The sequence below is a fragment of the Tyto alba genome, unplaced genomic scaffold, assembly GCF_018691265.1.
Source record: "Tyto alba isolate M040663 unplaced genomic scaffold, T.alba_DEE_v4.0 Super-Scaffold_41, whole genome shotgun sequence".
Classification (NCBI taxonomy): domain Eukaryota; kingdom Metazoa; phylum Chordata; class Aves; order Strigiformes; family Tytonidae; genus Tyto; species Tyto alba.
Genome location: NW_024881317.1, coordinates 4,701,078 through 4,724,385, shown reverse-complemented (window position 1 = coordinate 4,724,385; position 23,308 = coordinate 4,701,078). Strand labels below are relative to the sequence as shown.

The 23,308-nt window shown below is 38.7% G+C and overlaps 1 protein-coding gene across 4 annotated transcripts in view; it reads right to left on the bottom strand.

The window, feature by feature from the left end:
- Positions 1-23,308, bottom strand: part of IGF1R (insulin like growth factor 1 receptor) — a 194,459-nt gene that overhangs the window by 156,055 nt on the left and 15,096 nt on the right. For all 4 annotated transcript variants that reach the window (XM_032994257.2, XM_032994260.2, XM_032994256.2 and 1 more), the window contains exon 2: positions 6,022-6,567. In XM_032994257.2, coding sequence (XP_032850148.1) covers positions 6,022-6,567 — 546 coding nt within the window. The remainder of the gene's footprint in view (positions 1-6,021; positions 6,568-23,308) is intronic.

Genomic DNA, 23,308 nt, shown 5'->3' with positions numbered 1-23,308 from the left:
TGAAGCCATAAAAGACAGGCAGAGTGTGGATCTGTAAGAGCTTTCTGTCCAACCAGGTTTCAACCACAGCATGCTCTTGTTTAAGTGCAAGAACAAGATGCATTTACATAAAGCACAAAAAACTCTGCCTCCACTTCCTACTTTTAACATGTTTGTTGTGGGGTTAACTTTAGAACCGATAATGCTCATTCTTCTTAAATCAGAATGGTCTCTATGCAAACCAGAGTTTGCATTACTCAGAATAAATGGGCATATACATTTAACCACCCTGAATATCACTTCACAAGGTATTGTACTTGCACTGAAATCATGGCAACATTTACTGTATCATTCCGCAAGACACGGATTACCCCCCACCATTATCAGAAACAATACCAAAAGAGATAAATTTCTCCAATAGCATGGATGGTCACTAGAATACAGCTACACATCACCTGGTAAACATAAACACACCTCTGGACTGACAAAGATAAAGCAAGTCAAAGCAAGTCTAAAATATGATGTTTTGTAGGGAAGAAAAGTGTGTGTGTGTACACATTAGTAGAAAGCACACAAGCTATTTCAAAAACCCTAGAAATACTTCTAACTTTTTTTTATTCCTTATTTCAAAAAGTGGAGAAAAGGTCTATATTTTTTTAAAAAAATTTAAAAGGGTTTTTTTTAACTCATGGCAAAGTGTCATTGATGGACCTAGTTAATTGCATCAAGTCTTTTAATACTGGAAAACAAAACACCAAAATTTGAAGCCCTCTCAAAAATACTACATCTTTCTGCCAAAAGAAACTAGGAAGCCAAGATGAGTATACAACATTAGCACTTAGTTTTTGGTGACTAGTGCGGGCTGCAAGATTCAAGATATTCTTCCCAGGTTATGGCATTTTGCAACAGAATAAAGAAAAAAAGCAAGTATACATTTGTTTAATTTTAGCCCTTTTCTCAGAATATAAACCACTGCTACAGTAATTAACTGCAGATTGGCCTAAACTGCACCATGGCCATTCCAACTTACTAATTAAATATGCTCTCACAGCCATAATAAAAATTCTGGGAAACCTCTGGCTAGAGAGCAGGCTTCTCAGGAGGGGAGCGAAAGTCAGAAAAAAACTTCATTCAGAACGAAAACACTAACAAAATTTTTTTAACATGCTCCAGATTTTTCTAACTCAGTGACACCAACTGTGCCTTTTGCAATTATTTTTTTTTTTTCTACCCTTCTGTTTATTCCTTTCAGAAGATGTTTATTTGCTGGAGAGTTTGCATACCAGCCAAATGGACAACCTGGCCATTTCAAAGTATGTTCATGTTTATACCATACTTTCTTTTTTAACCCAGCAAAGGTAGGATTGGTGTTACACAGACTAACTTAACATTATACCACATGAAATTTGTTTGCTAAAAGAGTAAAACTTCTAAAGCATGTTGTCCTCTGCTGATATACACAATTTTATTTATATTCCAGGGTATAAGAAAAAACACAAAAAACTTTAAATGAAGCAGCAAACAGAAAAAAACATGCAGATGTAATTTAAAGCAAAGTAAGTGTAATTTGATTTAGCACCTCTGGCTCCCAACTTCTTGCTCTCTCTTCATGTCTACATAGTTCACATATGTTCAATATTTCTAAAGAACAGGGGAATGTAGTGAATACTGCTCAAGCGAGGGGAAAACAAGGAGAGAACGAGAAAAAAAAAAAAATAAAATTCCAGCACATCCTGCTGCATCAACAGGGAACAAAGTCCCAGATGGTGTACACTGGTAAGTACTGTACAAGTCAATGAAGCTATGTCAACCGATACCACTCAACTGCATTATCTTTTGAGCTCCACGTAAACAAACAGGAGCAGATTCTGAATATTTGTGAGAATACATCATGTTACTGTCCCCATATGTTTAAACATTTTAGTAGAAGGTACATATGGACCACTCTTCCCACTCACTGTCATTCTCTCCCTCCTGTTCCTCATTCCCCACATACACCGTAACTTTTCAGGCCACTGTCAAACCAATTCAAAAAGGAATAAGGAAACATTTTCATTAAAAACATTTTGTGCTTAGCTGCCATCTGCTTCTCTATCAGCCTCCAAATCCTCACATGCCTTTTCCGTGGTCTTCAGTTTCACACATTCAGAAGATGAAAGTTTTCTTCTGTCGTATTGTGAAGCACAGTCTACGTGAGCTATTGTTTTTAATGTCAAATTCGCCTCTTTTGAAACAAGTGCTTAATGCTTATGGCCCTAATCCATGTTCTCTCTACAATGTCAATTCAAACCTACTTTTTTTTTTATGCCAGCGGCAAATCTAATCTTAAAGGTCCCTCATGCACTTCAGATACTCACCTTCATTGCTCTGATGGGGAAGCACGGCTATTTCATCCCCTTTGTGCAGCACTGTAATTTGCTCTCTCATAAAGAGAGGACCCAGACTTCCAGACTGTGCTGTTGTCCTCTCACAAAGAAGCTGCAGTGGAAGCCATTACGTCTTCATATTGGGTACTAATAGTCTATCCACCCCATAATCAGATCCCTAGTCTCTCTTTTATCTGAGCAGGAAAGGAGGGGTTTCAGCTAATACTTGACAGAGAGCATCTCCAACTTAACTGGGGGCTGGATGGAGAACAGACGAATAAGATAAAAAGAAAGAAAAAAACACCCATACACCATAGACCTTATATATGGATCACTGTTAGTTTTGATACGACTTTCCCACATAAACAGGTTGCCTAGTTAATTTTTTAGTGCTCCAGCAAATGCAAAAGTGTCTCAGGAAGAGTTAGCTGGACTTGTTCAAAAAATAACACAAAGGTTATGGCAGACAAGAGATCCTAAACTTCCAGGCAGGCTTTCAAGGTTGTAATTTACACTTGGTTTCTGCAGGCTTACAAAGGCCTATTAATTAAGGCAGCAGACCTCAAAACTTAGTCATCAGCAAGAGGAATATAGAAAACAACACAAGTTTTCTTTACAGTAGAACAAAGGACAGGCAAAGCAAGTGTGCCATCACAGACTAGTCCTTCAAGGGGTACACAGCAGGCACAGTTTTTCTGGTTCTCGTATCAATTGCTGAGCAAGATGCAGGCAGCTCCCATAAATGTTTCCAGCAGTCACAACTAGCAGAAGAAAAAAACCCAAAAGGCCATAATCTTATTTGTATGTCTGGACACTCAGCTTTTATCTTTTCTATCTCTACCTGTGCCCCAAAGCACAACCACTGATGCAAACAACTTCAGTTCTCTCCTTTTATGTTAAGGAACTCTTCTGTGTGGACCTGCAACCCAAATGAAGTACAGTTGGCATTTGATATGCCAAAAGAAAAGTAGGTGCAACTCAGAAAGGCATGCCAAACCCAATACAGCATGCCGCAGCTCCGAAGCAAGCAAACTAGTAAGGCTAGTGCCTTGAGGCACTTGAAGGTAAAGGAATGTATACTACACAGAAACCAGGGCAGCAAAACTGGCAGAGAAGCTGCTGACACTCTACGCTGAACCTCAAAAAAATAAAATTTTTTGAAAGTTACAGATTCTTTGTAGCTTGTTCTGCTATAGAAATGTCAATGGATTATTGTAAGTCAAACACAGCATATCCTTCCCTCTCTCCCCCCTCCACCCTCAACATTGTTCCTGCACAAGTTATATTGAAGGAAGCATGGGGTTCTTCCTTTGTTTGTGAGCAAGAAAAAGAAGGACAAAAACAACTTCCACTCAACGGCAAAACTAAACAGAAGCCAGGCCACTTAAAGTACTAAGTGTTCCCACACAACATTTATCCACCAACTTCAGATCTTTCAGCGTAAAACCTAAACAAGGACAAAAGAGATTTAATACACACTCCTCCACAGATCCAAGGTGAAGAAAAATAAAAAGGCATAAAGGAACCCTGAGTGATAGACAGTATTTTCAGTTTAACATTACTGTGACGCACAAGGAGAACGTCAGGGTTAAGTTAGATACTACACTAGAAAAATATTCCCTAGAAGATAACATAGGTCTCCTATCTCTACTGGTAGGAAAACGCAGACTGTAACTTAAAAGTCCTTGCTCCTATTGTTTTTTGTGTCTTCTTTAACTTTGTACTGCATAAGTCCTCTCCAGATCAGGAGATCATTGCCAGAACGTCCAAGCAATCTAGCAGGAGAGACAAAAAACTTCCTTTTGAACAACTGCACATTTTTACCTCTCTTGTTTTTCTTCAGATCAGGAGTACTTTTGGGTTCGGTCTTTTTTTTTTAAATGAACGGCTGGCAAATTTAATGTCTTCTTCCTCAAAGTCAGTGGCTTATCATGACAAACAGATTACATAGGTCCAACTTTCTCATTCTTTTTATTGATTAGAACTTGATCATATCTTTATACAGTCTGCATCCTAAGATACTCTAAACCTATGGGTTTTTTCCACACTGTAATGCTCTTAACAAGCCTTCCAAGGCTCTTTTCCAGTATTTGCTTTCTTTTTCACAATCTCTCATAAAAGGAAGATGAAAGCTTATAGGGAAATAAAAACATTATCTACACCCTTGCCTTGAAAGTGCTGCCACAACAGTGTAACTATGACCTCATTTTATTTAAACAGATCTCTTCTCGTGTGCATTTGGGATACAAATTATTATAACACTCCCCTAGAAGTCAACAAGCTTTCCTTGCACCTTACTTTTGTCTACTACAAACAGCCAGAGCATACAACAAGCAGGTAAGCTGTTACATCTCATTAAATACAGTCTAGTTATATCAATTCAAATCACTAAAGGCAATGAGTTTGCACAGGAATCACCTATGTCACTCTCTGTAGACAACAGAGTTACACTCTTTTAATGAAGATTTAATTTCGGCCTGCAGAATCCTAATGAGTCATAGCAACACATGGCAAGAAAGCAATGCAGCTCACTTCCTTCACCTTGAACAAATCACAGTCTCCCAGAAACAGGCTGAGAGGTTTTCTTCATTTAAAAAACAAACTTTCTTTCCTGTTAAGTAGTAGTAATAAAAGCATAGCCCTACAAATGCCTTTTGTCAGAGATAATTTTGGCATGTGTTGACTGAAACTGCCCTACAAGGTACTTTAATTTCAGTTCTAATTGAGTATGAGGGCTTCACAAGCAACTGGTGAGCCACTTCAGAAAAAAATGCATCCCCAAATGAAGGTAACCTGAACATAGATAGTCCTGTTCCCGTTTTCTCTCAACACTGTGCTGTTTCCTACCATTATAGCAGCTTTAGTCAAGATCACAAGTGGAATTTAGGAACTGTTCCTCCCAGTGATGACTGCTTGTAACTAAGCCCTACTGATAGATACTACAGGGCTCAGCTTTCGTAAAGTTACAGGATGAACTCAAAAAGCCTGCCACGTAATCATGTTATCTGAGTAAACTATGTATTTGTTTACTCTATTTTTAAAAAGTGAGAAGAGATCAGGTTTTGTTTTTGCTAATACTTGCTATCAGAAAGACATAAACCCCACCATGCCAGATAAGAACAAAACGGGCAAGGACAACTTCACCGAGAGTCAAGTTGACACTTTGACACTAGAGTCTGTACTGTAAAAAACGATTCAGTAAAAAAAAGTTCTTACATACCGAATTTACCATTACAGAAATTTCTGGAATGCCAAGGGAGACAAAGAACAAAGTCCAAGTAAGCCCAGTTAACAGCTTCAGTACAGCACTGACTGGCACACATATAACATCACTTCAAGGAGGAAGAGATGGTATTTGACAGCCACCTCCTGCCAGAGTCCTCAAGGGGCGTAAAACTCGTTCCAGCTTTGCTACAATGGCTTCAGTTCTACACTTACTTTGCATTTTTTCCATGGGGAAAAAACCCAGAAAGTTTGTGGGGTTTGGTTTGGTGGTGGTGTTGTCTCTGGTTTGTTTTTTTAAAATCAAGTGAGATGATCCTTTACTGATTGGGTAGGAATCTATTTGTGCAGGAAAATAAAAGTTCAAGTTGCTAAAGAGCTTAAAATAAAATCAGAAAATTAAACCTTGACTTCAGAAAAGGTAACAAAAACATATTATCTACTCAAATCTTACTTTTCTGGCAGTGGTTGGTGGTCCAGCAGCGGTAGTTGTACTCATTGTTAATAGATGTCTTCTCGCACAATGGCTTCTCTTCCATTGTTCCTGGACACAAGTCCCCACATTCCTTTGGAGGTTTATTCCCAACAATGTAGTTATTGGACACTGCATCTAGGATGAGAGACCAGTCCACTGTGGAGAGGTAACACAGGTCAGAGTTCTTCTCAATCCGTATGGCCCCGCGTGTTATGTTCCTCAAGTTGTGAAGCCCAATCTCTTTAAGATTTGTCATTTCAAAGATAACCAAGGCATAGTTGTAGAAGAGGTTCCTCCCACGAATGACTGTGAGGTTGGGGAAGAGATCACTGAGGCTTTCCAAGCCTGCCACACGGAACAGCAGCAAATAGTCAGTTATGACAGTGAGCTTTGGGAAGCGGAAGTTGCGGTAATCCTCTGCTTTAGAGATGAGCAGAATTTGAAGGAAACCCTCAATTACCGTACAGTTCTCCAGGCGTTTCAGCTCATGGATATCATTGCGAATGTCAACATTTGGCCCGCAAACTGAAAATGTAAAAGGAGAATGGAAAGTTAGTAAATAAGACATTTTTAAGCCTTTTGAAACTGGCATGCAAGTATGACGATGGCCACAAAATTGTTAACTTCTTAATTAGGTTGTAATGTTAAAATAGGAAATCAGTACTTGACTTACACCTACATTGACTATTCATCTCATTTAACCTATCGCTATGAATACTACCAGGAACCAGCACTGAGATGCAAGCTCTCTATATTCTGAAGCAGACAGAGAAGCGTTTTATTAGTAATGCTGTTAAAATGAGATGCATTAGATAGAGAAACATAAACCCAATGCATTTGCACACCTTGCTCTAAATTACATCATGTCCTAAGTGCCCAGCCCAGAGGTTCAGCCCTTCAAACAGTGTGGTAATATAGAGAGTGATCCACTGGTTATTGTGTTACAAATTTACCCCCAACCCTCTTAGGATACATGCACATAAAGGTGAAGGTTTTCCAGAAAATTACAACTTATTTCTCAAATCAGTCTTTCTTCCCTGGGGTCACAAGCCAAACCACTTCTAATTCTTGAATGCTAGTCTTGCGATAGATCAGCAACAACACAAAATCTGTGGAAAGCTGGTCAGCACTTCCTGCACTGGGACTGCGAAGAAAAAGTGCTTGGACTTGTGTAGCTAATGCACTGAAGTCCTGTTGCATGTTCCAGTGAACCAAGTTTCGCTGATTTTGGCACCAAGATATAAAAAAGTTTCTTGAGTTCTAAGAAACACAGGAAAAATTTATTTACAAGAACACAGAGCATCACAGTGAGGAATTTCCCTTGAAAACAGCAGGCTGAACTCAATGCACTCTCAAGAAAACAATGATCAAAAGAATTATTCCCCAATAAATCTATATATTAGGTCTTTCCATATTAGACATGCATCACAATAAAAATTTTCAAGTGGCTGGAAGAAAAGTGTACTAATAATGCAATAATTCACCACATAAAATGCACTTTCATGTAAAACAAAGAACTATGGAGTGTAGAGAGCTGTTGTTCTTGGAAACCCTCAGAGTTGGTTTTCTGTGGAAAACATGGAAAAAAGACTCCCCAGAACAGACAGTAAGTTGCTTGCAAGCAAACAAAGCAAAATGGCAATTTATTTAAGCAACCCAAAACTTAAATAAACCCCAAGCAATTCAATTTTGTGGAAAGGTTCTCTTTTTATGCACGCTAGGCTTAATTATTTTAACAACATCTTTTCCTCAAACAAGGAAAAGGTCTAAACAAACAGTGGAGCCAAAAAACTTAAATTCTAAACCAGACAAATTGACCAGAGATTCAGAAATTGCGCTGACAATAGAAAGCAGTCCTTCCATCCCACAACACTTATCTAAGGCTAATAACTTAAGCTAACAAATGATCCAGAACATGAGCATGCTAAACCACAGCAACTCTAATATCCAACAAGGACTTAAAGACTTAAAAGTCTTTAAAAAGACTAAAGGACTTTCTTGTTACAGGGGCAACGTAAAAAAACCAACAGGGTGAGATCTTTCTTAAGAAACAGATGTTTTCTACACAAACTATTACCTAATCCTCCTTCTGTAAAGACCAAAGCTGAAAACAGAAGCTATTAGTATGTGCCTTGCTGCACTAGAAGCAGCTATATGCAAGAAAGTTAATTCCCTAAACCTTTTTAAAAACAAGTAACGGGGGGGGGGGGGGGGGGGGGAGAGAGGAAACACACAAAAACAACCTAAACTAATGTACCAACAATAATACTTGGCCATTACAACCAGTGAGACAGGAAATGCCTATTTCAGCATATGCTGACTACAGAACAACTGCATACTACTGCCGGGAACATGTGTCAAGGTTTTAACCGCAGGAAAACATTTTAAAAGGTGAACGGGTTGGCATTATCCAGCTTGAAAAGCCAGATTCGGGAAGAGGAATGTTAAATAACTCCAAGATAGTAAATCTGATAAGAGATATACTGGTCACACACGGGAAGTGTAGGCTTCTCTCCTGAATCTGTAGGAAAGACATCCTCAACCCAGATTAAATTCCTTTAATAAACTGGTACCCACATCTTGCTTTCAACTTCCGAAACTTTCTTCTAAAGCAACCACCCCTCCACCTACCCTCAAGGGACAGTGCCCTCTGCCCAAAGCACAGTCTGACAATAACATGAATATATTTACACTTTGACACTGGGCTTCTCCTTTTTAAAAAAGGCAAGTTAGAACACACAATGCTTTTCCAATTAAACTATTTTGGTTTCTGTCTCTACCTGCTGGCAGGACAAGGTGAACAGCATGGTTCCTGTTATGACAAAGCAAAAGTAGCAAAATTTATTTTACTGCCATAAAATTTTAGAAAGCCTAACTGCTCCAAGCCCTTTATTTTGTTAAAGAAATAAAATTTGCACTTGCGCTGACATTTTGTAGGCAAGGTTCCAGAGTGATGGGTTTAAAAACAGCTGAGTTACAATACCCTAAAGAACAATTTGTAAGAGAAATGGCAGCAACCGTTAACTAAAGCATTATATATCTGTTCATGTGTCTATTCTGAAGCTGGGCTTTAAAAGTCGTATTGCTTTTAGCTTTATGTTTGTTTCAGCTTGAAAGTTACTTAATTTTAGATATTTAATGTTTTTAATAAATCAATGAGATTTCTAGAACTTTATGGCAAAAGTATGCACTCACTTGCTTCAATTATGAAACATCATCCCCTTAACATGGAAAAGGCCAATGGGCTCTAATGTTAGAAACTGATTACAGATGAATGTGCTGTTGACATTTTTGCTTTAAGAACTTATTAGTTCATCTAGTGAGTTATGTTTTGCAGAACTTCATGTGTATAATGAGAACTGCAGAGACCCAAACATGAAATAGGACAAACATCATGGTCCATACTGACATTTGGAAAAAACAGTTCCAATTAAACCCTATGGATTTTATTTTTTGCCGAAGAAAACTTTTGAAGTTCACATTGTTCACGTAAGTTAATTATGCCACAATGCATCGACTTCTTCTCACGTTTTTCTCACTGCCCTGAAAAGGATTATATGAAAAACAAATTAATCAGACCTCAAAGTCAACTACAATTTCCATTTGGCTGTGCTGTGTTTTCTTTGGATCCCATTTTAGAGAAAGCATATATGGACTTACAATTTAAACTGGTCTGCCAGACAGGATGAAGTGCACATAAAATGCTCTTTACAGCATTTATATTCCATTTAACAGTTTTTGGTACTCCATCTTATCAAGCTTTTCTAATATGACTAGTATAACTCTGTTTTGTTTCTGCTTCAATTCAGAATTGGAAATTAACTTATGTATTTTGCTCACTAACAGAAAATAAAAATGCAACATGTGTTTATTACCCTGTCCCAATAGTTCTGGGCCTTGGGTATAAACACCCAGGATAATTACCAATAGTCAGATTCATGTTGTTTTCATTCAGCTGCTTACAGATTTCCGCACCTTTCCTTAAACTGCCAATCATTTCTCAGACTTGTTCTAAACTAAGTACCTAATCCTGAAAGAGAAATTAGTTCTTTAAAGAATTACATATTTATTTGTTTAAAAGATAACTCCTCTATACAATAAAATATGCAAGAAAAGCAATGCATTCTTTACCCAGATGAACACAAATGCCTCTGAAAGTAGCAGTTTAGTCCGAAAGTACTGAGCTTTACCTGCTATCCAACAAGGAGCCCACTTGTGCTCATTTTTTCTGGGAGCATCCCAGGGGCAAGCTCCAGCGCATGTAAATTTTCAAAGGTAACAGAACCCGCTCCACACTACAGTCTGAGGACCTGCAGCCCATTCCTAGTCAGAGGACAGATCCAAGCCTGATCATGTAACTGAGATGGGGTCAATGAACTACTAGGAAAAATGACTGCACGTAACAGGTTCATACGATGAGAGCAATTAAGGCAACCTGCGGCCTATTCGTTCATCTGGCAGAATCTCCTGGCAAGTCTCCTTTCTAAGTGCTGCTCCAAGCTGGGGCACCAAAGCACAGAACAGAGGCTGTGTACAAACACACACACCGCACAGCACACGGGTAGTAAGTTGACACTACTAAGCATGCACAGACTGGGCAGACTAAAGCAAAGCTGTGTGCGACACAAGAGCTCCGAGTACAGTGATTCAGGAGTTTCTTCTTGACCTTAACTACGATCTGCTAATGCTCTTTTTTGTTGTAAGAAATTTTTTGACTTGGGGAAGAGAAGAACCTTGCCACCTTGAGAAACACCTGGTAGTTATTTATCATCATCAAATAATCATTTACTCCATGCAGCAGATCTTTATTCTTTTTATTTATCCACTACTTATTTCAGTTCACTACTCCTGTAAGGAGTTACCTGTTGCCCTTAAGCATTTCAAGGGAACCATTCCTTTTGCAAAATGGCATGCTACAAGAGACAAATCAGCAGAAAGCCTGCTGTTCAATATTCAGCCTATAATACAACTTCTGCTTGCTACAGCATGTCACAGCTGTACATATATTCACAGCAGTTAATTCGTTATCAATATTAAGGTATTAGAGGGCAGGATTGACAGTTAACACATTCATTGTTTTTAGTAAAAGAATTCATTCCCTACAAGGAACCAATTCATAATGGCATACTTCCCGCTTCCAAATTTTGTATTACTCCCAGTCACTCCATTTTAGAAGTTCAAACCAAACACAACTGGCTAGGTTTTTCTCAAAAAAAATACACACCTTCACATTTTAAGCCCTGCCTTTGGCCCTTTACTTTTTCAGGTAACATTAAAACATTTTACTATACTGAAAGGTCTCAGTATCCTCTCAACTAGACAGAAGTCAAAGATGGAGCAACCATCACTATCTGGCTCTCAATACCAAAAATTCTTAGACAAAGCAGCACCAAGGCAGCTCTGAGTCATCAAGTCATCCCAGCACAACCCTTTCGCAAGCCTTTTCAACCTAAGTCTGCTCCAGCTGGGTCAGGCTTTCCCTAGCAACAGAGACTTGCTCAGCCCATGCAGTCATTTACATTTCTGAAATAAGAACCGGGATAGACTGCTTAACATCTAACGAGCAATCCTGAAATCAACTCCTGTTCACCTTTCCTCTGTTTTATATACTCATGGCATGTTACCAAACAAAGTTATGATTTCCCTATTTTCCCCCGTTTGACTTCTCTTCTGTGAAGATTGTTTCCTTCACTTCAGAGTAGAGATGCAAAGCTTTATCTTAACTTAAGAGCCTTAAATGGAAACCCTTCAGCTTTTCCATTTTAAAAACAAAACAAAACAAAAAAAAAAAAATCAAACCCACACCACACATATCCCCTTACATCAGTTGCTGAAGTGCCAAAGGTGCAAAAATCTTTCTAATTCCATATTGTCTTCCTGCCCAGGTTTTAAATCACCCATTCTGAGGACAAAGTCTGTGATCCATAAGGTTCAAAAGGGGTTTTTGAAGGGAGGGCACGAGGTTGCTCAACTTCTCATCTACCCTGAAATTCCGTACTGTGGTAACAAGTACAGTATGTTACCATCAGCGCTGGATGATTTCCTACACAAAGAAGGAACTACAAGGCGTAATACAAAAACCAATTGTGGCTAGTTCTACTTTTAGCAGAGTAGCTTGCTCACACCACCACTACCACAAGAAAAGTCTCACTTTGCCAGTAATGGCTTTTTTCTGAGCACACTTCACTTCGATGAAAGGTCTGCTTTCCCATACAGCTACTGCTAGTCTCCGGTCAGCTAAGAACTGATGCTGCTGAACACAGTAACATTGCTCTCTCCCAAAGAAAGAGATGAAATGGAAGAGAATGAAAAAGGCTTGACCACATCATCCTTCAGTAATGTCAGCTCAGAGCTGTGGGTCTTGCTGGGAGATCGGCACATCTTTTGAACAGTGTTGTTATTTATTCCCAACAGAGCCACTTCCTTTTCTTCATGTGTTTTTTAGTTTTAATCTATGGCAGGTCCTTATAAAAAAGGGTCCAAAGCAGCTACTGAATGTGGCTGCAGTCCAGCAGCCCTCATCCCAGATCCAGAATATGCAGCGTCCTTTTTAAGGCAAGCATCTCCAGAGTTATCATTCCTCTCTCATAACAACAAAGAACACATCTATTGCATTGGGTGGATCTAGATCTACATAATGTATAATGGCCTGCATATTGACTTGTTTACTATACACTGGATCAACTCAATAGATGGGTTGTCCGCACATTGGAAAAAAAACAATGGCTCAAAAAAATTCCTTGCAGACACATGAAGGTTAAAGAACAACTCTGTCTGATGACAGTATCCTAATCCCCATGTTATCTGAAACACTGATTTGAAGTAGATTAGGAAAAAGGAGCTAAACACACAATAAAGCGCAACTACAGGTTTAAAAGGAGACTCTTTTCTACATAACTACAATTTCTCAGAAGAGAAGCAGAAGGACACATCAGTAGAAGAAGAGACGGAATAGTCTGAAAACAGTACACACATACCGATTATAAACAGGAAAAAGTAAAACTTTACCTTAACCTCTCTCTTCACTCTTACTGCTAAGTATTATGCTTGTTTTAAGAAAACCATCAGGACTATCATACAGCCCTGCAGAAGAAAAATCTGTAAGTGTTCTTATTCAGTCACTGCTGAACAGAGAGTTATTACAGTCCACGGTCTTAAGTCTACTTTGTTCCTGTAGTTTCACTCCAGGACTTGGAAGGCAAAGGTAGAAAGACTGAGAAGGAACCGATTAGCAACCACAATTTGTCTTCGAGCCCATGAGAAGTTTCAGCATAGTTGCACCATCTGCAGACGCAGGGGGAAAAAAACTACTACAGAAGTCTAAGGATTCTTTAATTGCATACTATGCAAAGAAGAAATTAAATGTGGAGTTCACAGAAATCAGTGGTTGGAGAGATTGCTTATGACACTTTACATTAACACAGGATTCCACCACCCACTGAGCTCTTGGTTTTGCCTTCATAGTGACACTATGAATGAAATATATATTTTAGTGTCTTTAATGTACTTACACAACCTCCCACAAAATTTCTGTACTCTCTAAGCTCACCTATCCTGCATGTGTCACATCAATCACTAGATCTCTTCCCAGGGAAGCCAGCTTCTGTATTACCTCTTGGGTTGTCAGAACCAGTAACAAGGAGGGAACTAAATCTATACCACATGATTCAAGCTGTCTCCTTAACCACTGAACTATTTCTCTTCATCAAATATGTCACATAAACCACTTTACATTTACAGGATTTTATGAAGTTACATCTGCGTGGGGGGGTGAACAGATAAAAGGCACCCCACAATCCAGAAAACATCAACCATTTCAGCTTTTGCTAATCAAATCCATAATTGAATTTCAACTTCTGTATTTCTAGCACTAGCACAACGCTGCCATCTTTGGTTTGCAAAACATGAAAGAGAATACTCAAACCCAAACAAAAAACAACTGTTTCCACTTGAATATAAGTCTTGAGAACATTCTTGTTTACACATCTAAGGCCCAGGAAGAGGGCTTGGTTTTTTTTTTTTCATTTAATTAAAAGTTCAGCTTTGGAGGGTAAAGCCAGACCACTGTGATCTTCTGAACACTCAAGGGACTGGAGATTATACTGCAGTGTAGCTTGTCATTTCTGAGAAATATAGTCTATTATCATTAATTTACCTTGTGTCACTCATCACCCCTAGCAACCTTTTACAGGATTCTTCTCTCCCAGATTTGGAAGCAAAAAGTGGTGTCACAAAAGGCCAATCATAGTTGGCACAAATACCTTAAAAAGCAACTGAATTCCCCTTCTCCACACATTCTCATTGTCTCCCATAGCCCTTAGAAAAATACACACATTCTACTCTAATTTTCTCTTTTACCACTCTGCTAACTATATATTCTCAATCCAAAGGCCACTGTGTTACCAAGCTGACCAGCACAAACCATTCACAAAAATAACACACAGAAGGACTACAACCCACATCACAAACTCACACTGGCTCTGTTTTTTTGCTCTTGCAATTTCAGCTGTCATTGGCTAAAGATATCTCTGGCATTACTGCTTTCCATGAACTTCCTCCAACTTCCCCATAAGTTTACACAAAAAAGTTTTCAGAATAAATCACATTTTTGTCCCCCATCTCACTTGCTTTCTCTTTGCCAACATTCTACTCTGAATGTCAACAGGAACACCGGCTTAGCAAAAATGGAGCCAACAAAATGAACTGAATCCCTTTAATAATATTGATTGATGCCTTCTCCACACAGCTCACCAGAGCAAGTGGGTCTACATTTAGCCTAGCTCATGTGAAAGCATCCTCATAACAAAGTCATCCCCAAATTAATCCTCTCACCAGACTGCAGTGACCCAGCACATCCCTCAGGGGTTCCTCTGAAGCCACATCTGTTACCTCCTAATACTGAAATAGCGTAACAGGAGCGAGTAGCTCAGCTGGCATAGATTTCTGTTCATCCTCATGGGTACGCAGGGCAAAAATGGAGGAAGATATTGTAGAGATATTGTAACTTTCAAGTGGCTGAGCCCCAGAACCACTGGCTATCAAACCAAGTAAAAGTAGCACCAAACTTTTAACTCTGATCTGTAGTGCCCAGGTTATGGACAATGCCTGCAAGATTCTCTGCAAAAGATTCTCAGGATTCTCAAGTGAATAAGAAGATTAAAAAAGGACAAAAAGCTAACAGAAAGATCAAACCTACAGTAAATTCCTCACCCACTAATGCCCAGTATGTGTCAAACATTGAAAGCCATTGTTTGAGCATTATGGTTGGAGCTGAACACTCCAACCTCTGGTGAGATGCTTCTGTGTGTCTACAAGGAAGGGGAAGCTGTTTGAAGCACCAGCTGAATGCAACTCCAGAGTAATTCCATAAACTACACTGCAATACTTCAGAGTCACTGTATGGTCATGTTTGCCAGCTTGTGAGAAAATTGTCCAAGCCAAACAAAATAAACTGCAGAAGCAAGCAGGTAATGCCTAAATCACTAAAGATGAGCTCCATCCTCACAGGAAAAAAGACAGACTTCAAACCTCTGCATTTTCTTATCCTGCATTATCACTTTTCTGACAGCACCACAAAATAAGAGCATGCCATTCTATACAAAATACGTAACATAGAAGTGAGTAGGTGGCATGTTATGATCAATAACTATGAGTAAAACATTTTTAAAACTGTGATAATAATGTTTAAACCCTATCTCAGTAGCTTCAGTCTAATGCCTGCTAAAGTAAAAATGGAAGACTGAAATTACAAGCTGTTTATAACACTGAATTTATGTTTCACAATCTGTGATGACAATAGAGCTTAACAGAAATTGTCTCTCCTGGGGACTGTTCTTCTCCACCTTTAAAAAAATAGTTGTGTGCATGACTTTATTTATTTATTTTTAAAATAGTTGTCTACACATCCAAGTGACTCAGCAACTGGCTGACAAAAACCTATGGGATATACACTTAGGTAGCTGGGATAAGCAGCCAAATCTCTCAAAGAAAATTCATCATGTGGCTGGGCTGAGCAACTCACACTTAGGGAAACTTTACTGTGCTTTAGCTGCCTGCTGAGTTGCCATCCTGCAGTAATCTAGGAAATTGTCTTCTCTTTAAAGTTTTGAGGATTTGTTTTGGTTTGGGTTTTGTTTGTTTGTTTGTTTTGGTTTAGGTTTTTTTGTTTGTTTGTTTTTTGGGGTTGTTTTTTTCTTTTTTTTTTTCATTTTTAAAAGATGACTGGCTAACCAGACCAGATCATTTAGGCTTCATTAGAAGCAAATTGACAAAACAGTATCATAACATATAATTGCATCCATAACAGTCAGCAAGAGGATTTAACAGAGAGAGTCATTGGGAATTTATACTTAGATCCACAGAAAAATTAGAAGTCTGATGCAATTACTCCTAACAATATGCAACAAACACATGGCCATACTATCCTGTGCTAAACATCTCCTACATGATTAAACACAGAAATCCTACATTCTCTGGCCTTCCATAGTAGCATTTATGTTTTAACAAACTGAACTAAGACTTCCATTAATCCCGTATTTCCACCTGAACAGAGATTTAAGATAGAGGGTTTTTTTTTTTAAAAAAAAAAAAAAAATCTAATTGCACAGAAGAAAAATACAGTGCTATGAAACTTCATTCAGCAGAACAGGGAGCCCTCCCTTCACATGGCAGCAACGCAGCTTAAAATCACACAGGTCATGCTGTAACCTGCTTTCTCAAGGCAGTTAAAATATGACCAACTTGCAATCTCCAAAATGGGCTTTAATGGTATTAAGTTACATATATGCCTGTGCTGTGGGGCTTTCCAGTCATGAGCTAACAAAATCGAAAAAAGAACCCTTCTCTCCAAATACAAGGTAAAACACGTGGGTTGGCACCAGAGACAAGGTGACTAGTAGTTCAGGTCTTATCGACCAAACACAGTTGCACCAGAACACAATTTAAGGCAAATATAAACCAAAGTAGCTATACCAGTAGGCATTCTCATGTAAACCCACTTTTCTGGCCAGTTGGATGCTTTTGACTTGCTTTTAGTATCACAAACATAGATCAACCAAGGAAGAATCCTTTATACTAGAACAGCAGCATTTACAGAGTCTCAGAAGCATCACAGCACAATCATCAGGAGGAAAAAAAAAAAAAAAAAAAAAAAAACAAACAAAACAACCAACCACATCTGTGATATCAGTCAAGGTGATTCTCACCACAAACATGGCACCCTTAATGCACGCAGGTGAGAAGCAACCAGATAAATAGCGTTAATCATGGAAAACTAGAGCCCTTTTAGGCACAGTCCACTACCAGAACTCCAAGGTTTTAATTTCTCTCAAGATAAAGAAAAGCTTCCAAACCTAAATCTAGGATTTTCAATGTATCTATGCAGATCTGTTCAGCAATTACTTGACCTTCACTGTAAAACAGTGAAAATTTTAACAAAATGTGAAAACTGAATTTACACCTTGATAAAAAAAGTACCAGCAGTAGTTTACTCCCAGTCACTTGTTCACACTTGGCTTTTAAGTTCAAGGTGACGTTTCAGCTCATATTCTCCATTTTACATTTATATGCTGCCCAAGACACTGGATTTCCACCTCTATATACAGCTTCTAGACACTGCCTATGTACATCACCCACAGTGCTTAATGTTATAATTCTGATTAACAAAATGGTTTAGGTATTTAATCAGCCTAACTGTGCAGAGTTCTATTGCTTGGCAACTGCAATTATTGTCACAATATCTATTTTTATTAGAAGAGGATTGGAATGGCAGAGCAAGCAGGAGAATTATTATTCATCCTCTGGCAGGTACTTCTTGAGAGTATGGGATGCAAAAGGTCACCCTAATGCATTTCTAACAAGTCCACCCAGGAGAAAGCAGTGGGTCCAACTGGGTGAGAGAAATACAGCCATGGCATATTTCATTCAGCAATTCATCATCAGTGATTACCTATTCTGCTCCCTATCTGAACCAAAACTGTGGGAGAAGAGTTCTGGAAGAACAGGATGCAAGAAATTACAGGAGATTGGATTTAGAGGCAAACCAAACAGCAATTTCAAACTTGAATGCTTGAGACACTCCCAGCTTTAGGCACCTGCCTTCACCGCTATCTGCAGCTGCACACACTCATTCCAGAGGGTAAATCAAGGCAAAGATGAGACAGAGATCTCTGTCTTCATCATTATTTTTGACCTATACCTTGCACACACAACCTACTCCTAGCTGAAGATACAGATGAAGAACATATACTTAAACTGAGTTTTGGTAACTCTCTGTTATTATTTCACTACTTGTTCTGGTCATGAAGATAACAGAAGAAAATAGAAGAAATTTGAGCCAGAAAGAAGAGATCGATAACATCAAGGGGAGAAAAGCAACCAAGTGAAAGAACAGAAGAGTGGACTAGCTCTAAGCAATTCAATTCAATCACTACGTTTCAGTTGTCACTAAGATATATAAACATAAAGTTAACTATTTCATTTTGCATTTATATTGAGGGGGAAGGTTGTTTTTTTCTTATTTATTCAGATTTAGTAACTACTAAATGATGCTGATTTTTCACTGAAAATGGTTTCTCTTTTCACTTGGTACTTTCGCCTGATGGGCAAGTGTGTTTCTTCAGCAAAGTGCTCTGTCCTTTTTTAGAAGGGTGTACTACTTAAATTATTACAGTAAGCATATTTATATTCAACCTATGATAAGAAATCTTTCCTTAAAGAACTTTAAAATTATTTTAAACAATAAATTTTGTCCACTGCCAACAAGAGGAGGAGCTAGACAGAAAAAGAAAAGCAAGAGAAACCACATGAACCCTCTTATTATGCTCTTAAATATATAAACCTGAATGACATACTCTTTAGCTTCACTGTGTTCTGAAACTCTTTTATCATGAGTAACAATACAGCCACTTAGTATTGTGCAAGACAGAAGAAAATATTACCCAATGTTCAATAGCTACCATCTCTCAAACAGAGGGACCATCAGCAGAAATAATTCCACACCACTATTCACAAGAGGGAAACTGTCGTACGTGCAGAAGCTGCTCACAAGACTTCAGAATTAGGCTACAGGAAAACCTCTCTCTGGATCCAGATTACTTTACTTTCCTTGGCAAAACCGCTTCCTTCAGACCCAATAAAGGTTTCACCAATATCTGAAAATCTAGAACTACTTATAGCATCCCGCATCCTCCCTCCCCCCAGCCAATGTATAGTAAAACCAGGGGCCAATCCTGATAGGTAAAGGAAGAATCTCATCTCCACTGCAAAGGATGTGCCACTACAGTCACTCCAAATAAGATAATTCTTCTGACCGTAGTTATGATTATGATGAAACTACATTAAGTCACACCAGCCAAAAGCTGCCAACATCAACTGCACCTATGGGGCAGGTGTTCAATGGCATAACTACACTGGGTAACAGTACCACACACGTTTAACACAGCTATACTGCAAAGTTCTAAGCTGAATCTTATCTGAGAAATAAAACCAGAAATTAACAGAACAGAAAAGAACGCAGGTAATAAGGATGTGAACAAGAAGACATAAAAACCTCTTTTCCAACTGCTAGCTTGAAGACAAAAATCATCTAGAGAGCACAGCTGATGGGCAGTCCTGGGCCTCACCTCACTTGTCTGACAGCTCTACTGGCTTCTCATTTCTGTTGTGAAAGAAAACCATGGTATTTGTGCAAGGCTAGCTCATTCCACTTTAAGAAAACATATCTGAGCGGACTGTGCTTTGCTTTACCACATATGCCAGCTTCATTCAACTTCAGATTCAGAAACCAGGACTCAGTCTCCTTATTTCCTTCCCAGTTAACCAGCAATTTAGGACACAGAGAAAGTCCTGAATTCACAAACCATCCCCAGATCTGTGAAAGGTCACACATTGCCTTTAAGAAAAAATCTTCTAGCCCGCTTTGGAAAAGGCGACCACCCAAAGAAGGGAGTCCCCCAGTGACAGGAATGACTGTGTTGGGTAGCACCACAGCCACAGTCATCTCTGGTGTCCTCTGTGGACAACAAAAGCAGAATTGTCCCCCACCATCATCTTCCCTTTACATACTAAGCCTGCCAGAAGACATCTACCTGACCTTTCTTTTCCTCTCTATTTGCTCAAGATACTGGCTCACCTTGACACACCCGACAGCTACCATGGTGTAGTTATATTAACCAATCCAAAAGATGACATTTTATCTGAAAGAAAAGGCTGGTCAAAAAGAAGTAATGAAGAAGATATTCCTCAAAGAACAAAAAGCAGGTCTGAGCACAGAGCCAGCAGCAAGACTGCACCAAAACTTATAAATGAAGCACAAAACATCAGACTTGGTAATCCTGCTGGTGTGGAATTATTTACCATATGACGATCAATATTAAAATACACAGAGATATGCATTTTTATCTCAACCTCTATTTGACCCAGTGGGAGCTACAGATACTTTCTCACACTACTTCACATTCTTCAAGGAGAGTCAAGATGGAAAAAAAAAGCTGGAAACATTTCAGGTTCTGTCTCCTTTCAGGCCATTTCCACTGAATGGTACCAAAACTCTTTAACAGTTTTGCTTCTCTTCGAACACATTTGAGAGAATAGATTTGTGCTACTTGAGCACCTGATCAGTAATGCAAAATACTTCAGGATGACAGCAAAAGGTTTCATTTATGCAATAAGCCAAACTCTGGCTGTGCTGTCAGTCCTTTCAAGTCACTGACCTTCTTTCACTGCATCAAAAGCAAAGTATCTTTCAAAAATTCCTCTGAAAGTCCTGAACAAGTGCCTAGATTTCCAAGATATTGTCTCTGTAGCCTTGAGCAAGAATGACAGGAAATAAACTTTTCTCCTCAATGGCTGCTTCTTAGGGTGTTTTTTTTTTTTAATAAATTAAAATAGGGCAATCAGTACTAGACCTATTACAGATTTGGAACTGCAGATCAGGAAACAGAGAAGGAGGGAAAGGCAATGGAGAGAGGAAGAAGAGGTTTGATTTTCAGATAATCAACTTCAAAAATCCTTACTTCAGTGAACTGGTAAATAAGCAATTTTAGATGCTTTAGACATCTTGCGTTACCTTCTGAAACATGACCAAGCTAAAGGGAAAAAGGTTAATTATATCCCTTATGCTCCAGCGTATTTCATCAGGCTACGCATCATGTTCTTCTGCGAGCAAGTTGTTCTTTTATTTATTGTTTAAAACACAAACATAAACACAAAGTGTCCAACACTAACATGGTGATTACCAGTTTTACTAAAACAGAGAATACAGGGCTGCAGGCTTTCTGCTGCTATAAAGCATTTAAACCTATTTTGCTTCTCTGACATTTTTCTCCCCTCGCTCTTCTCCAATACAGATCACAAAAACAACTAAGACATCTGACATACAGGAGAACATCCTGCTGATTAAGAAAAAACAAGGGCACATTACTCTTGAGAGGATACAAAGCACCACTTCCTAATGTGTTCTACTTTGTCAGCACAACAGGCTTCTTGTCATTTCAAAGGGAAACTGGTCATATTGATTTTTCCAAAACACAAGTATTATAAAAATATTATGCATTTAATTGGTTTAACAAAGTGTTTTTGTACTGGGACATAGCAACATAGATCCTATGGTATCAAGGTGTGGCTTTCAGTATTTGATGATTCTCTGCTAGAAACAGCTTTGAGAACTGCCACCATCACTCCTAATAAAGATCTCTTGCAGCTCCTATAACCCTCAGTAAGACTGAGACAAGTCTTTTAAGAGTAGCAACTCTTACTTTTGAATTCACAACACCCTGAAGGAACATCATACTTCTCTGAAAACTAGTGTCCTTTCCACGCTTCACCAAATTTGAACCATGCAACTCAGTGCTCCATGTTTGCTCAACTTTTTCTAGAGGAAAGTTCTTTACACCCTCTCAGAGCAATTTATTTCTCTAGTTGTTCCACTGTAAAAGCCAGACCAACTGAATCAGCTTTTCTGAATGTGAAAACCACACACCTAGACTGTCAAGAAGCCTAGAAGATTTTTTTCCTGTTTTGTTTATAAATTTGAAAACCAAGCTGTTCTCAGACAGCAAGATCAACCTTCTCTTTTTCCCCTTCTCAGTTCTCTACTATCCTAAATAAGGCAACACTGGGAAAACCTTGTACACACTTTCCAAGGAAAAAGTACGTTTCTCCTAGTTCTTTATTTCTGTTTTAAACACATCATATCATGTACATCAGAGTGTACAAGTTTCAATGGTTCAAAGACCATCTGAACAGTCATCGACAGAACACAGATTGTTATTTTGTCTTCCAAAATGCCACTTCAGAGGAATTCTTTAAAATCAGAATTTTGTGAGGGATGCAGTAAACAGAGAAGGGACAGCCTTACCTCACATCTCCTCTTATTCCTCCATGGAACTAACCTAAGCTTTCTCTTCCTCAAGTGATATTTCGAGGCTTCTTTATAGCTTGCTTTGAAATATAACCCAGAACAGTATATACCCTCCCTTTAATTTCTTCCAACAAATCTCCTTTCAGTAGATTTTACTCTCATATACGTAATGTGGGCAGTCTAGTAGCATAACTTAATAGTTCCTAACAAAAAGCTTTGCTAACAATAAGTTCTAAAACCAAAATTTCAATCTTACCTGCACGTATTACCCCTATATTTGTAATCAGCATCAGTCAAAAGACCATTAATCCCATTTAATCACAATAAAAGAATAAAGCTGCAGAATGACAAGATCAAGGATTCATCAAAAGATAATCACAAACAATAACAGAGATATGCAAGATTTCCTCCGTCATGCAACACTGCTGTCCCTACATCCCATTCTCTGTCCTTGTGGAGTCTGACATTCATTCTGCAGCCACATTGCAAGAGAGCAAGAGACTTTCACAGTAAACAGTACCTGGGAGCAAAGGGATTTCAAGATAAAATCTTCTGAGCTAAGTGACAGAAACACAGGTCAATCAGAAGAGATCCCCAGTATCGAGGAGACTAATGTAAAGTTCAATCTTAAACTTCTCCCAGTAGCCACTTAAGAAACCTCTTCCACCCAACTTCGCTGAGGAGCGTATTGTAGTGCCCACATTACCATCAATTCTAGGTAGCTCAGCTTGCCAGACCATCACACTTTCTTCAAAGCCTCCCATCTCAGACACACACCTGTTCTCACTATAGACATTTTTATACTAACACTCAGGACAGCATTGAATTACTTTAGATAGAGTCACTTCCACATTCCACCCTCAAACTCCCCTCCAAGAAGTCATCAGTCACTCTCGGCTTTCACAC